The 16,728-nt window shown below is 44.1% G+C and overlaps 3 protein-coding genes across 6 annotated transcripts in view; 1 reads left to right on the forward strand and 2 right to left on the reverse strand.

Annotated features, from left to right (window-relative positions):
* Window positions 1–2,008, forward strand: part of LOC136438858 (genetic suppressor element 1-like) — a 52,943-nt gene extending 50,935 nt beyond the window's left edge. For all 4 annotated transcript variants that reach the window (XM_066433865.1, XM_066433867.1, XM_066433866.1 and 1 more), the window contains exon 17: window positions 635–2,008. In XM_066433865.1, the coding sequence (XP_066289962.1) occupies window positions 635–730 (96 nt within the window). In that variant the 3' untranslated portion in view covers window positions 731–2,008. The remainder of the gene's footprint in view (window positions 1–634) is intronic.
* A 3,680-nt stretch (window positions 2,009–5,688) lies between these two features.
* Window positions 5,689–6,621, reverse strand: LOC136438339 (mu-type opioid receptor-like). The gene has a single exon (XM_066433104.1). It carries the CDS (start codon window positions 6,619–6,621, stop codon window positions 5,689–5,691), a length of 933 nt encoding a protein of 310 aa, XP_066289201.1.
* A 5,918-nt stretch (window positions 6,622–12,539) lies between these two features.
* LOC136438340 (probable G-protein coupled receptor 21) lies at window positions 12,540–15,474 on the reverse strand. Its single transcript, XM_066433105.1, has 2 exons — window positions 13,723–15,474; window positions 12,540–13,162 (listed from the first exon to the last, which is right to left on the reverse strand). The coding sequence occupies exons 1-2, from the start codon at window positions 14,102–14,104 to the stop codon at window positions 12,540–12,542; spliced, it is 1,005 nt and encodes a 334-aa protein (XP_066289202.1). The 5' UTR covers window positions 14,105–15,474.
* Between the last annotated feature and the right edge of the window lie 1,254 nt (window positions 15,475–16,728).

Here is a 16,728-nt window from a genome sequence, read left to right on the forward strand (position 1 = left end):
TTTGCAGTAACCAAGGCCTAGGAAAAAACTGGTTATGTTTCTGATTCCGGTCCTAAAAAAATTAAGTATTCTTTTGGTATTCTTTTCTTAGAGCTGAAAACATTCAATGGTATTTATTTGAGAGGGTGAGAAGATATGTAAATGGTGCGGTCGTGTGGCGCAACTGCAGAGCGTTCGACTCAGAACCAAGAGGTCCTGAGTTCGACCAATCTTGTGCTCTTGGGAAAGGCACTTTACACAACTTTCCTCACTCCACCCAGATGTAAATGGGTACCTCACTTCGGTTGGGGAAAGTCGTATTGGGGTCACCTGGTGGCGCCGAATGGCAGCCGCCCAGACCCTTGCGACAGTTCCACAAAATGCAAGTGTGGATAAGATATTATATATGTTGTGTATTGTGTGAAACCTGTAATACCCTGCAAAGCATCAATTCAGCGCCAGAAAGGCTGCCATTGCGGGTAATTTCTGACCAATAAAAAACATTATTATGAATGTCCAAAAGCAGTTGATGTTTCACTGGGCTAAGTGTTGCCTCCTTTCCCCTCTTACCACGAAGTCAAGTTCTCAAAAAACGATGGACAGTGCCAGTTTTCCAGTTATTGGATTGATGTTTAATAATTTTCCTCTCTTTCAGGATCTAATCCGGACCAAGCAACAGCTGGATGAAGAACGTGATCACATCCAGGGTGCAATAGACAACCTCAAGTTATTCTTCAAAAGAGTCTTTTAGAATCACCAACGTCTTGTCGGTCACAAATCCAGCAAGAACTGTATAGATTAAGTATTAAGAATCAGTTGACTGCGTTTCCATCAAACCGTAGTTTGCTGGAAGTATCCTCACAAGAGGTGGTAGCCGGCCCAAAATTGAGAGAAATTTGTCGCTGTATGCTAATTCACTTTCTAATGTCCTAAATGCAATTCTACAATTTTTCATTTAAATCTTGAGTTTACTTCAATGAATGCAGATGTGGGAAGACCATGAAAGGATTTGCAGTAATGGGAATAATGAAATTTTTATTGATCCACTGTTTTCGTGATGAAAAAAATCTCTATTGTTGTAAAATAGAAAGTACAATCCAGTACATTTCATTCAAATGACTTTATGATTTCTATTCTACATAATTCCAGAATACAGCTTTTTGTACTGTTCATGCGATAGCAATTTTCCTTCTCTTCAAATCTTTCAAGTCGTTACAAATTCTTTTTTACATTTTCTGTAGCAAACAGACTCTTTCTGTTTGAACTGCAATGCTGCATGTAGGGAATTCTTTTCACAATAGCAGTCAGGTCAACACCTACTTTTGGACTAGTAGCTTAGCTTGAAAATTATTGAGATCCACTGCAAATACATTGACAATGTTGCAATAACGAAAGCTTGATTGTGCAAAATATCTTAGTTGTCTGAGACAGCTTGAAACACTTTATAGGAAATAGTTTTTGTTTCAAGTTTCCGAGGGTCTTTCTTTGAGAAATGAAATAACAACATCTAGTGTTTGTCTTTTAGACAGGTTAGAAAATTTTGTTATGGCTGTGAAGGTTGGAGAAATTTCACATTATTACCATTAGGTGGGCTGTTATACAATCATCGGTGCTATCTAGCAAAAGAATATCTTCACCAAACACAAAAAAAAAAAAATCTTGACGAAAACCTGAAGAATTCGGTCTTCGCTTTAAGAAAGGAGCAATGAATGTTTGACAAGAAAGTCAGCTGCAATTGAATGTAAAACCAGGAACGTATCTGGGAGTATGAGTAAGTAGTAAATTTCTTCAGTAAGTTCCTTCTTCTGGCTGATACAGACACCTTTCCGAACGTTTGAATGAGCACCGGACTTGTACAGAAGGATGTGTATCTATTCTACATGTATAGGAATCAGTGTATTTTAGACCAAGTCAGTGCTTACATCTATTTTATTTATTCTACCGTAGAAACAATCTTGTACAGAACTGTTATCAGCACAGAGGCTTGGCTGTCAGAAAGGCAGAATAAAGAGATACTTTTTTCCATGTATCTGTTGAGCAGACTGATTCATATTCAATGACTGTGCAATTCATAGTGTGCAGGGTGGTATTTTCAATCCGTCTCAACAGATAAAAATACCACCCTGCGCTCTATGAATTGACTCTCAAGTGTGTTTACTTTAATTCCCTCTGGTACCAATTAGAGCCGTTCCATCCAGTGCTTGATGCCTTTCAGCAACAGGAAGAATGTTCTTTGATATGCAATGAACGCTTTCAAGGCCGAAAGCTGATAAAATGTATGTAATTTCAAAGGTTCTTTCAAAACGAATTATAGTACACCATGTACACTCCAATGACATTTGTACCTGTTTCAACTCAGAGGCTGCTTTACTATAATGATGCATACTCTTGTGCTTTTTTTGAAGGGAGGAAGAAAGTTCTTATGTAACATATGCAATTAACACTTCAAGGTTGAAAGCTGATTAGGTGTAACGAATGACAGTACACCATGTACATGCTTTGGACATTTTACCTGTTTCAACTCATTGGTTGCTTGACTAATTTTGCATACTTTTTTGTGGCCGTGTTTGTGGTTTTACTTGCATTACTCATGCTCTGGATGGATTGCTCTGAAATTTTGTAGGTGGTTAGGTCCTATCAAAGAAATGATTCAGATTGTCAAGCCTCCTGGTGTTCAGTCAAATCCTTGAGCTGCCAAATACGTGAGAGGTCAGCTACTGCACCTGAGCATGACACTTTTGGGGGGATTCCAGCACCTGTGTGGAGTTAGGGCTGGGGTCGATGGGGGCAGGGCAAGATTTACAGTTACAGGTAGGATTACAGTTAAGATTAGGGCTAAGTCTAAGATTAGGATTAGAGAAGGGGTTTTGGGCTATGGTTAGGGTTAGACTTATCCTCGAACCGAACATATTGGGTCTGCTGGGAGGATGGAAAATTACCACGCCCCACGAATGTTTTGCACTTAGAGTAGCCCAAAACCCCTTCCCTTATCATAACCCTAGCCCTAATCTTAATCCTAATCCTACCTGTAAATGTGGCCCTGCCCCCATCGACCCCAGCCCTAAGTCCACACAGGTGCTCCTCTCGCGTATACTGGACTCCCCCCAAAAGGTGTTATCCTCAGGTACAATAGCTGACCTCTCACGTATTTGGCAGCTCAGGGATTTGGCTCTACACCGGCGCTAAATTTGGTGGAGCGCAGATTCGCGATTTTCAATTTATCGGGGCCAGGGTCTTTTGCTGGGGAACCCGTATTGCCGCTTATGGAGGCAATACGGGTTCCCCAACGATACGGGTTGTCCAGCAAAAGACCCTGGCCCCGATAAGTTGAAAATCGCCAATCTGCGCTCCACCAAAATTAGCGCTCCCAAAAATTATTAGCGCCGGCGCCGCCCGGAGGCCAGATATGAAATATGAATCCGTTGTGTCTTACATCATTGGATAAAGAATCCTAACATTTAGTTGCCATACGGGATCACAGAAAACAGAATGCCACACAAAGGATTTGAGCAAAACAATGTTATTCAGATGAATAAACACATGCATAACAAATAATACAGATAGTAGTTTAGGAAAACCTCTGTTTTCGGAGATTTCTCAGCACGAAATCGAACAGTGAATTCATGTGGAATATTTTAATCAAATTTACATTAATTAGTCAAGTTCATCAACCATGGACCCAACCAAGTTCATACGTAATCATAACGCTTACAATTACCATAGACAGTGGTTCAAAGTTTGCTTTAAAAATACCAGCTGCAAAGTACATCTCTCTGTCTCAACAGCAGTTGATTACTAGCCTCTACCAGTCTCCGCGGGTCGCTGGGAAATTAGTAGAAATTGGCCAAATTGAGTCAATTGTATGAAGGGCGTCGACTACGGAGAGAGTCATAACTGCGCCGTCGAATGAAACCCTCCATGGCCAAAGTCCCCGGGCAAATATTCTCCCTATAGCCGGCGCGGTTAGTCTGGTAGAGACTAGTTGATTACCACATATTTAACAAAAACATAACATTCAAAATAGCACAAGATCTTAGAACAAGCCCACACAATACGTTAATTGTACCCATTTTTCTTCATTTAACAGCATCCGACATCTAACACAATATCCAAAACTTGAAGATATGTTTTATGCTTAATAAACTGTGCCAATACATCTATACTTATACATCTATATAATCTTTCAATTGTTGTTAAATTTATTACTATCATTAATAGTTTGTCTATTCATGATATTCCACAATACTTGTGTATGAATACATAAATAAATATTCCTGTACCACTGTAACCTAAGTGCATTTAGCCCACCCTGGCGGTAATTGACATGTATTAAACATGCGCATCGTTGGTGGATTGATATCCAAACTACTAGTATATGCGAGGAGGACGAAAGAGACTCGACAGCTATGATAGGTTTGGATACCTGGCTTCGCTGAAAAGACTCGCTGAAAAGGTTTTGAAAAGCAAGGCGTCTCAACAATTTAATAAGTATTTTTGGCAGCGCGAAACAAAACAGATAGAACCGGCAACTTAGCAATAGGGTCTTCGGCTTTGGAGATGTGAAATACGCTTTTGTGAGACTATCCTAAAATTAATAAACCTCGTCCTTGTTCGCCTGAAAACATGTCAATCAAAAGGGGCACCCCGCACGCGATTTGTTCACTACTTTGATGCTATGATAAATTTGGATATCTGGCTGCATCCTTAGTCGGTGGAAAGAAAGAGTTTTGAAAATCAAGGTTTCACTTTTATAAGAATTTTGGCAGCGTGAAACCAAACAGAACCAGCAGCTTAGTAATAGGTAATTAACTGCTCTTTGGGGATGTAAAGTACGCTTTTGTTAGACAGCCTGTAGTCGTGGGCGGAACACTATCATACCTCATATTTGTACATCCTGTCTGCCTGAAAAACACGCACATTGTTGGCAGCGTGAAACCAAACAGAATTTTGGCAGCGTGAAACCAAACAGAACCAGCAGTTAGTAATAGGTAATTAACTGCTCTTTGGGGATGTGAAGTACGCTTTTGTTAGACAGCCTATAGTCGTGGGCGGAACATTAGTATACCTCATCTTTGTACGTCCTGTCTGCCTGAAAAACATGCCAATCAAATTTACTGATTATACATGCAGTACTCCTGCACAAAAATTTCTATCACCGCCTATTTAAATACTGGCTATGAAAGTTGCCTTGTCATACGCTTCTAGTATTTCACAAGGCTGCGATGATACACGGGGGATGCAACGGGGAGCGTTTTTATAAAGTATCAATTCTAACAGAAAATTGAGACAAACGTTGAGGTTAGACTGGCATTTCTTCGTGTGATGTTGTCGTGGCGAACATCATCAAGGATAAAGTGTTTTCATTGCTACAAAGTTCAACAAGATATTTTTCTCTCTTTTAGACTTTTGACAATTGTTTACAAGCACTTGAGGAATTGCTGCATGTACGATTAAATGTGACCATTTGTACTTATGTGTGGAATCAATTGAAGAGGCTTGGAACACCTTTATATATGGTAGGATCAAATTTTTCTTGATGAGGTTTGTTTTACAAGTTTGAAATGAAACTCTTCATTCTGCAAAAAAAGGGGTAATTTTTGCCAGAAAACATGATACTTAGATGTTTTTTTGAGATATCATGAAGTTGACCAGTATCTTCTGCGACTGGCCCACTGTTGACAGAGTTGTCGTAACGGTAGAGAATGCCACCTACCTTAACGCCTTCAAATCGTCTATTGCTTCATTAATGGTCAAGTACATCCGATAGAATTGTCTCTTTATTGCGTCCCTTATGAACTGGTGGGTGAAGGCGTACAACAGGGGGTTCAGGAAGGTTGTCAGCAGATTGAGAAGGACGAATGTTCTTTGCAAGGCGTAGTCCAAGGTCGTTGCTGTGTCCTTCTCGGCGATGATGATGTTGATGATAAGTCCAGGCAGCCAGGTGATCCAGAAGGCTCCAGCCATGAACGCTGTGCGTTTGAGAGTTTCCCAGACGTACACGGACGCCCCGAAGCTTGCCTTAATTGCCGCCAGCCGCTTGGCTTCTCGATAGGACAGGTAGTGCGTGACGGTAGTGGACAGAAGACACCACAGGAAGCTCACCAAGAATATGGCATTGGCGCTCTTTGAGTATCCCCAGCAGACGAGCATCCCCTGGTTGAAGCGGAAGTCGGTTCCCTCCACCAGGGGGAGCACCACTGCCAGGTAGCCGGGGAGGAAGCAGGCGCTCACGGTGGCCTTCGCTACCCTGTCGGTAAACTTCGTGAGGTACTCGGTCGGCCTGGTGACCAAGAGGAGCCGAGAGCCGCACACGGCTCCGAGAAGACACAGCGACGAGACGATCGTGAAGTTGCCCGCCAAACCCTGCACGGTGCAGAAGACCTGGCTGAACCGGTAGCCGCCCATCATGAGCACAAAGACCGTGATGGGGATGCTGTTTACAGCGCCGAAGACGTGTATCAACGACAGAGCGACCAGCAACAGGTTGCCGGGAGTTTGTAGGTTGCTCTCGCGGTAGACAACGGACATCACCAGACTGTTCGTTACCAGAGCGAGCATCAGCACGATCAGTAGGTACACAACCTGTACACCGATCTGTGCAGTACTGTCTGCAAAGAGGAGTCCCTCCACTTCCTCTGCCATGATACCCGTATTTACCGTAAACAATTGCAAGCAGCGGAACACCAATGAGTTGCTCCTATGCCATTGCTGCTACCGAGGGAATAACGTGTAACGGTTCACACACCAATTCTTCCGCCACTTAGGCCGTGGTAGTGCACGGCAAAAAGTGACGAAAGGGTTTCGAGGATCCAGGTTTGAGTTCACATCGCTCGTCATCTGTTGTAAAATGACGTTGATTACTAACATGGCTGAACGGCGTAAGAAGTGGCGTGTTTAGGGTGAGAATAAATTGATTTTGGGCTCGAATCGTACTTCCGGGTATTCTTCCGCGTTGGATGTGAAGCGCCAAGCTTGCACTTTAGAAGTCACCCAATCTTATTTATATCCAAGGAGGTTAAAAATATATTTTTAACCTCCTTGTTACATCTGAATTGAATTGATAGATTCTTAGGTGTGGGTGGGGGACTTAGGTACACTTTAGGTTTTGTTTTCTCTTCAAATTAACCAATATCAGAGAGTTGGTCTTGCAACTGGATGGATATCTTTCCATTCCGTATAACCCTTTTTGCCTCAAAATCATTTCCTGGAAGAGACGGTCGCTAGACGCGAGGGAGTGCCGCCTCGAATTGAAACCCGAAATAAACTCCACGTACCCAGGTAAAGCGTATAAGGTCATGTTCGCGTAACATAACATCCCGTGTATAGTCTCCATATAGTAGTGTCGGAAAAAACCTGGTGCAACGGATGGAATTCTGGTGCAACGTTGACCAAATATTCATCATGTATATAGCCTCCGTTGCAGACTCTTTCCGACTGTTTTCTTTTTCAAGTTACCGTTTTTCTTTGTCTGTATAACGCAAACTCCAGCTGTCCGGGGGTTTCTCTCCCGCGGCGAGCGGTCACAGGAGGCTTGATTGAAATCAGGCTACCGTTTTTTTTTTAAATTTTCGTATTCTCCACTTCAAAAGTTTGGATAGTCTGTTGCCTTTATTGATGTATACTGATGGATTATAGATTATATTCATATGGATATGACTTGGATGTAGACTGGAAGCTTCAATCAAGTCCTTCATCTCAGCAGATGAAGAAGATCCATTAACAGCCGCTCTGTGTCTCCACAGGAAATTGTTTTCCCTCCAGATTTAGAGTACAAATCACATCATGATTGCGCGGTTAGTTAGACGTCACATGGACGGTGCACATTATCTCCAAGTACTCTCCAAGCAGAGTCGTGGGTCCGGCAGGTTTTTGACGGGTTTTTAGGCGTTTTTGTCGGGCTTTCTACTTTGTCATGTTTTTTTTGTCTAGCCAACGTGGGTTGGCTAGACAAAAAAAAACATGACAAAGTAGAAAGCCCGGCAAAAACGCCTAAAAACACGTCAAAAACCTGCCGGACCCACGACTCTACTTGGAGAGTACACGGGGCGCGAAAATCGTACATGCTCGCCAGAGAAGCTCCAGTCAGCCCCTAAGGGCCCAGTACCCAGTATCTGTGGAAAATTACATTATCTGTTACAGTTTTCTTCTCTATTTTTTTGTGGTCAACAGTAGGGGTGGGTACCGGTACCGTGTACCGGTACAAAACCGGTATTTCTTAATGGACCGGTCAAAAAAAACCGGTCCGTAAAAAATCAGTGGACCGGCCTATGGACCGATTAGAAAGTTCATAGTACCAGGCTACCAGCAGGCGGCCAAATAACTGGTCTAAGAAAATACAAAACAGCAGATTTAACGAGTCGTCTTCGAAGATGGTAGCTGTGAATCATTTAGAAACACTTAAAGGATGAGTAAACAGACGGCGCGGAGAGTATAGTTATAATTTCGAGACAAAGTGCAAACCTAAGAAATTATATCGTTCCAGACATGACGTTTGGAGACTTTTACGTGTGTCCTACTCTCCAAAATATGATGTCCTGCGACAGTACCATAATCAGGTACAGGTACAGGTCCGGACCTGGACCTGACCCGCTGGACCTGGACCGGACCTGAATTTTATGTACCGGTACCCACCCCTAGTCAACAGGCTTGGGAAGTGTAATGCTTGCATGATGGCTGTTTCACATGCACTTCTCGCTACCCGTGATCTTCTCACAATCAGCAAGTCTAAGTTAAACGGGGCTGACTGGACCTTCTCTGGCTAGCATATACGATTTTCGCGCCCCGTGTACATCTGCTTGGAGATTAGGTGCACAGCTTAAGTGCAAACACATAGAAACAAATGCCTGTTTTGAAAGCTTCCAATTCTGGATTGAATTTCATTAAATGATTTAATATATTCACTGTCAACCAATAAATCTGGCGAAAATAGATGCACGCGCAGATGTCAGCCATATAATCAAATCAACATGGCCTAATTGATATCAAAACACTATTCTCCAAGCAGAGGCTTCGATCGAGAGGGGCAGGGGGTAGTTTTGTCCGGGATTTCTAACGTCCCTCTTCGAGAGCAATTAGAATTTTAGAATTAGAGGTGGTTGAGGTAGCCTGGAGTCCAGTCTTATTAGCTTTAGTCCGCTCCCCAAGCTCCGCTCCTCGCCAATATTGGCGGGTCAGAAAGCTCATTGCCCAGTATTCTTGAGTCACGGTTTAAAGGTCAGCTACGGAATATACAAGTGTTCCTCTTACGACGTTCGAAAGACGGTGCGTCACACATTCAGTGATCGGTGGAAGAATGGCATGTTGTGAGGAGTGGGACGACAGACAGAAAAAGAGTGGGGAGGGAGGGGGCGGTGTCTCCCCACCCAGTTTACATCGTTGCTGACTCGTCCAAATGTTACCCATCATCACACAAAGGCATAAAGTGCATCAGATACATAACTGTCATTTGGCGTTCATCAAAAGTTTGGCCAGGTTGCTTGTCTAAGGCCTGGAAGGATCGGATAATCTTGAAACCCCAGCTAGCTGCCACGTTGACACATCACAGGACCCTCTTGTCCCGCGCTTTGAGTGCTAGCTGTTTTCGGTCTGTTTTGAAAGCTTTGTCCAGCGTTTTACTACCGCAAAAAAAAAATCTGCCCAAGACGACCGCCCGTGGGACCGGGGAAAATGGTCGTAATGGCCAGGTGGTTGGCTTGGAAGGGTCGTCGCTCGGGCAGGTTTGACTGTACTAACAATCTGTTCCTCTCTACTTTTTATTTTGTCTGACCCTTACCTCTTCACTCATGACCGCAATGTCAATGAAATAACGTCACTTGATGCAGATAACAAGCGTGTGATTCAAATTTAGCATCTCACAGGACAAAGTACGCATGTAATTGTATATTGCTTGACACAGAACCGGACTTCTTTGCAAGGCATTAATCTAACGCCAGAGAGTCAAACCTGGTCCCAACAAGCACCCAAAGGACTAACGCCCCCATTCCACCACTAGACGGCGATCGCGCTGCGCCCTCGCTGCGACCTAAATCGGATTGGTCTAATCCTTGATTTCATAATTGGAATATCATGCAAAATGTAAATGTATGTCTGAAAAGACATCAAAATACACAAATCCGTCTTTTATCTATGAAATTCGTTGAGCGTAATGTTAAATTCTAGGTCGCAGAGAGCGCGGCTAGAGCATCGTCCTAGTGGAATGGGGTACTCCCAAATGAGTTTTAACCTTTTCTTCGACTCCCCTTGTTAAAGGGGAGTGGTTGCTCGAGACAAACGGGTTAAATTTGTACTAGCCTCCGTTGTTGACTCCCGTCGGAAGGCCTGGTGGAGGCTTGGCAGCGGGGCGTGTTTTGGGTCATGAAACGAAGGCGCAAGCAAAGATTCTTTGGGTTTATGAACAAGCTATCGACATATCAAAATTTACCGCGTTTACCAGTATCCAAGCGGATGAAAGGACCCTTCTAGGTCGTGTAGGTCTCAGTGTTTTACCCGCGTTTTGTCAACATCTAGTCTTCTCTTGGTTTTCCATCACTCCACGATGATGACGTCAATGGCGTCCGTCTTATCAACATGGCGCGTACACCGTTTTAACTCTTTAGGCTCATGATGGGAGGCGGGCAGAAAACATCACGAGACACTCTGGGTGCCAGACTAACGTGGGATGACAACCGATTTCTTCGGCGGCTCAAAGTAGTATGCCCGCCGACGTAATTTAGTGCCGACGTAATTGAGTTATAGCATAGCCTCTCATTTCGTTGCCTTACTTGCGTAAGAGGAAGTGACTCGGCAGCTATAATAGGTTTGCATACCAGCCGACCCTACTTAACGATAGTTTGGCGCCCAGGTTACCACAGGGAGAGAGAACCGCAGCAAAGGCCACAAGACATCCCAAAACAAGCCCGTTCAACACATCTGCTTGTAGATTAGCAATTAGAAATAGCAGCCACTGACATAAAAAAAAGCCCGAAAGGGCAATCTTAAGGATCTCTTTTAATTGTGGTACATGTGCATTATATCACATATGTGCACATGTACTTGTATTCCCAAATGAGTTTTAACCTTTTCTGAAAAGGTTAACAATAACGTTATATCACAGCACTTTACGTGAACACGGTTTTATTTCTACTGCCTCATTTCAAGAATACCATCTGTAGCCACCGAACACCGCCATGACACCGATGTTGCACAATTACGTTTTCATTCGACAAACTTGTCTATACATTGAAATCAATGTAGATCTACAACGTTACATTAAGATCACATGCATTATCATTCCTGCACTCACGCAGGTAAAACTTTGAACCAGCCACTTGTGCTCAGATGTGGCAACGAGTTAGTCTCCAAGCAGACCCAACGAGTGCAAAGGCCGTATCCAATTGGCAGAAGGAGTTTTTATTGCAACCCGACGGTGCCGTACGATTTTGTACGATTTGGGCACTGTGGAGATCTGCTTGGAGATTAGCAACGAGTCACTGTTTGAAAAGACGCTGTTAGGCTGTTGTATGTTTCAGGCGGTAACAGACACCAAACGTAATCAAGCTAAAACTGTTTACAAAAACATGTATCTCGTACTTTACACTTTGACAGGTGGTAGTTGGTATAGACTATAGTTGGTATAGACTATAGCCTAGTATAGGGACAATACATGCATTAGGCCCAAACCATCCATCTGTAAATCTGAAGAAAGAAAGTACATTCACTTTACGCAAAAAAAACAGACTTACAGGCTAACCTTCAACCAACCCGTATTTACCGTGATTATAACCAGTGGTACACCAATGAATAACGTGTAACGGTTCACACACTAATCCTTCCGCCTCGGGAGCCCGACGGTGGTAGTACACGGCACTAAAAGACTAACAGAGTAACCTTCTGTAAGGGGGCGGTGTTACGGCCCGGTTCTTCTGGGAATGCTGCACGAGGAACTGCCTACAATACTAAGGAACACACACAGGACACAGCATTACCATACACACACGCACGGGAGTCGTAGAGTTGGGACACACTCGTTGTACTGTCGCTCAGACTCAACTCTGGATCCAACTGTCCCCAACCTCCACAACACCCGGCTTTTTATTCTGTTTCTTTAGACGAACGGCTAGACATGGTCTAGACACACTGCATGACATTGGTCATTTCATGTACCCGTTACTTCTTGTCACTCAGTTCATCCAAGGAGGTTAATCAAAGTGTCGCACCTCTTTGTATTTCAGTTCATCAAAATCTCACACGTAATTGACAATAACAGCACCACAATAATTGACTGATTACAGTGTTGGGAAAGGAGAGCAATATTACAGACACGTGTTCTTACAGCTAGCCTCTACCAGGCCCCGCGGGATGGCTGGAAAAATAGTAAAAATTGGCCTAATAGAGTGAATAGTGTGCCAAGGGAGATAGCTACGGAGAGAGGGTCCAATCTGCCATCCACGCCTATTGACCTTCCCTGTATAGCGGAGTACCCCTGGCGTATACTATTCACTCTATTTGGCCGATTTCTACTATTTTCCCAGCGATCCGCGGAGTCTGGTAGAGGCTATGTGCAATGTACTGGCAATTCGATTTTACAGAGTGCTCATTTCTATGTTGTCTTGGTCCACGCTCACACGGTTTCTGTTACACAACTTACGGTACAGACATGAGGCGCTGTTACGGAAGGATTCCTGAGACACACTGCTCACGATGACGTTCAGAAAGGTGTTGGACAATCCCCCCCAGACTGACCAGAACAGGAAGGTTGGCAGATCATGACCCAGCAGAATTGCCATTAAAGCACAGAATAACAAAGAAGACATTGCTGTTTGCACTAGGGTTAAGATCAGTACAACCTTAGCGTACGAACTATCGCTGTGGTAGTTTGGAGCGGCTTGCTGCTGCTGGGGGTTAGCGTTAGCAGCAGACGGTTTTGCACAAAGGGCTCTTAAGACCCGAACAACACAATGCATTGTAACGGCATGAGCAACACTTGATATGCCAATCATCCCGATGGTGAACCACATGTGGGTTTTTAGATCATACATTATCAGGGCCATGGCCGAATCGTAATAGACCGGGACACCATAGACTGTAGAGAAAATATAAAAAGCGTATATCCCAGCCCAAGTGGAGATCAGAAAGGTCCGTGCCTTCTTGACAGAGATGCCCTCTCCGTTGTTCGTCAGAACATAGAGTCGGTCTAGGTTCAGACCTAATAACAACGACATCACAATTGTGTAAGTGATATATTGTAAACATCGTTGATGAAGGTTAGACATCCAGGTAATAAGATACGCCCAAAATAGTTACTCAAACAACCGAATAAGATATTGAACTTGTAAATATCTTAACAAAGCAATATGTGAATAAAAAAAGACTATATACTACTTTTATCGCTTGCAGTACAATCAGGAATATAATACTTTATATGGCCCTATCCAACTTCGAAAGTACTGGAAATACACACTACCACAACATATAGCAATGACAGATATAGGGATAACGGTAGCATTCGGGTGATAAGTAAATTTCGCGAGAGAATCAAAGTAGACGTCCAAAGTTAGCCTGAGTGTCATCCTGTTTCAGTTCCAGGCTCAGCTCCTGTTTCAGTTCCAGGATGACACTCAGGCTAGTCCAAAGTGATCATGCCGCCGGAAATCTTAGATGGAGAATGAAGGGCTGAAAAGGGTAAGTGAACGGAACACCAATGAGTTATGGTTAGAAGACTTGAGAAGGTACAAAAGGCCGTAGTATCGCTAGAGAAAATGTTACCTGCGAGTGCAGAGGCAGTTATGGCCATGGAGGACATCCCTATGACTGCGCAGACCCGGCCGGTTGTGTCTGAGTACACCCACTCCCCTGCCTCGGCAGGCGCCACCATGAACGGGAAGGTTGAGCCCAGGAGGAGGTCCGACCAGGCCATGGAGGAGATGAAGAGTCGACTGGCGGAGGGGAACGTCTGTCGTCTGGTGGTTACTGCGAGGACGATGAAGTTTCCGGTGATGGACAGCACGGCTTCGGTGATGATGACGGCCGGCTCCGCAGGATTGAACACTGGAGAGAACACCGGAGCGAACGCGCTGGTCGTGAAGGAGTCGTTAAAGAAATCCTGAGCAAACAGGTCAGTAGTAAAGGATTCGTTCGAGAAATTCATATCTCTGATCTGTGTCGGCGTTTGATTTGTAGTTGTAGATTCTGCCGGATTGAAAGTTTTCCCAGTGCGACCACACGATACGACGTCGAACAAAAAAGTGCTCCTCTGTTCTCGGGGAAGGCGAAACTGGTTATGAAGGGCAGAGCTGAATCACGCTCAGTCAGTGTAGCCGATACGTCACTTGATCAAGCGGGTATTTTTAAAACTGGACCGCCCCAATAAGTGCCAATTTGTCTCCAGATATTAAGAATCTTTTGAATACTAAAAACTGGCGTCAATAGGCGACAACGGGCGCCAAGAGACGCAGTTTATTTAGTAAAAGTTCGTTAATTCATGAGAAACTGAGATCGGCATGCCGGCAGGCCGCTTTTCATAGCGGTCATGCGAAGAGGTAAGGGTCAGACAAAATATAACAATGATACAGATTACTTAGTACATCATTTAAGTCCTAATAAATCTATAAACATACATCATTACACATGCCAAGGGGGTTAAATACAGACATAGTCGGCTGTAATAAAAACGTTGGACAAAAATTCAAAACGGACCGAAAACAGATAGCACTCAAATCACCGGACAAATGTCCTGTACCATGTCCAGTGACGGCTGGGGTTTCAATATTTTCGTTGACATTTCTAAATCCTACCAGTTCCAGGCCATAGACAAGCAATCTTGCCAAACTTGCTTGTATAGCTCCATTGATGGACGTCAAATGACAGTGATGTATCTAATGCACTTTATATGATGATGGGTAACATTTGGACGAGTCAGCAACGGTGTAAACTGGATCGGGAGCCCCGCCCCTTCCCCTCCACTCGCTTGCAGTCTGTCGTCCCACTCCTCACAACATGCCATTCTTCCACCGATCACTGAATGTGTGACGCACCATCTTTCGAAATCAGTAACAGAAACACTTGTAGATTGACAGCTGACCTTTTAACAACTCAAGAGTACTGGGCAATAAGTTTTCTGACCCTCAACCGTCCTTCCAACTAGCGTGGCCATTCCGTGTGTCAGAAAAATGGAGAGAGAAAATGTTACGATTGTCCATCCTATTGTCCGCTTATAGATCAAGATTTGTACATCAACTGCGTTATACGTGTAATGGAGTCGGGTGGTGTAAACGGGTTTGGGTGTTTGGCCAAAACCCCAGAAGTCCTGGGTTCGAATCCCATGACGTGCCACCGATGCTGTGCCCTTGGGAAATGCACTCTGCGTGACTTTCCTCACTTCATCCAGGTGTGAAAATGAGTACCCGACTTTGGTTGGGGAGGTACAAGGCGGTGGAAGGAGAGTGTTGGGCTCCACCTGCCAGGCTGAGGTAGAATAATTGGCCAGGAGAGTTTGGACACCATAGGTTTTCATTTGCAGGGGGATAAAGTTAAAATCCTGGACACTGAGCCGAACTTCGTTGCAAGAGGCATCAAGGAAGCCATTTACATCAGGGCCCTACGACCATCCCTCAACCGAGACGGCGGGCGCCACAGACTTTCCGCTACTTACGATCCACTACTCACAGAGTCACGTGTGCTATCTGCATAACGTGACGTCATCCCAGCGGTGGATTGATCACTCCTTGACAAAGACCGATGTCATACGGTCGAAAATATGGGTAAGTCCAATTCTTGTGTTGGAAATTACAGTTAAAACTTGTTTGAGAATGCAGGGGGAGATGTTAAAGTTCCCGTGGACTGACCCTCCTGACCAATTATTGAACTTTTTTTGCCGAATTTACGATCGGTACAGCCGTAGGAAGGCCTGGTGTAGGCTATTTCAATACCGTGCCCTAGACTCAGTGGATAACAGCCCACTACCCCTACGGCCTCAAAAAGGCTATGGGACTTTTTCTTACCTACTCGAGTTGAATATTTTCTATGGTTATGATTCCACATTAATATTTTTGAGCTGAGAAGCAAGTTAACTCCCTCACAGAACAAAACTAGTCCCCACCAGACTTCTCCATGCCACGGCCTGGAGACATAAACTTCCGGCAAAAAGTTCGGAAACTTGATTTTGGTCGATCATATCTCCGTAAATGCTTCATCGTGGTACTATACATCATTGACAACCTGTTTTTCTCCCTTCACATTGATATTTCGTTATCGTTATTATTGCACATTGATGGATTGAGCACCAGTGCTACTTATGTGTGTCGCCAATTTCAGACACTGCGTTAACAGTGGAATTTCGGCAAGTTTGTTTTCGCATAGTCGGCACTGGTGTTCGCCCTTTGAAAGTACATGTATAACCATGGAAAATATGGTATCATCAAATATAGAAATAAATAAGCATTTCAGTGATACATTAATTGCAACAATTGACAAAGTAAAAACGTTGATATGATTGATGAAATTTGAGTTTCGGAACTTTTTGTGCTGAGCGTGTACCGTAGTTGAAGTTAGCATTTTAGTACACTACCCCGCACAGTAACTACCCCGTTGGCATATCATGGAAGGACAAAGTGACCAACACCGAAGTGCTGTCCCGCGCCGGCCTCCCCACCATGTTCACCCTGCTCAGGCAGCGCAGACTTCGCTGGCTAGGCCACGTCCGTCGCATGGAGGATGGCCGCATTCCCAAAGACCTTCTCTACGGAGAACTGATCTCAGGAAAGAGCCGGGAGG

Source organism: Branchiostoma lanceolatum, chromosome 7, assembly GCF_035083965.1.
Source record: "Branchiostoma lanceolatum isolate klBraLanc5 chromosome 7, klBraLanc5.hap2, whole genome shotgun sequence".
In the NCBI taxonomy this organism is placed as follows: domain Eukaryota; kingdom Metazoa; phylum Chordata; class Leptocardii; order Amphioxiformes; family Branchiostomatidae; genus Branchiostoma; species Branchiostoma lanceolatum.

What these genes read in the sequence shown, in the direction of transcription:
- LOC136438340 (XM_066433105.1), bottom strand. Translation starts at nt 14,104, where the DNA reads ATGAATTTCTCGAACGAATCCTTTACTACTGACCTGTTTGCTCAGGAT. An exon ending in AACTGCCTCTGCACTCGCAG is followed by an intron (nt 13,163 to 13,722) that starts GTAACATTTTCT and finishes CGTTGTTATTAG; the next exon opens with GTCTGAACCTAGACCGACTC.
- LOC136438339 (XM_066433104.1), bottom strand. Translation starts at nt 6,621, where the DNA reads ATGGCAGAGGAAGTGGAGGGACTCCTCTTTGCAGACAGTACTGCACAG.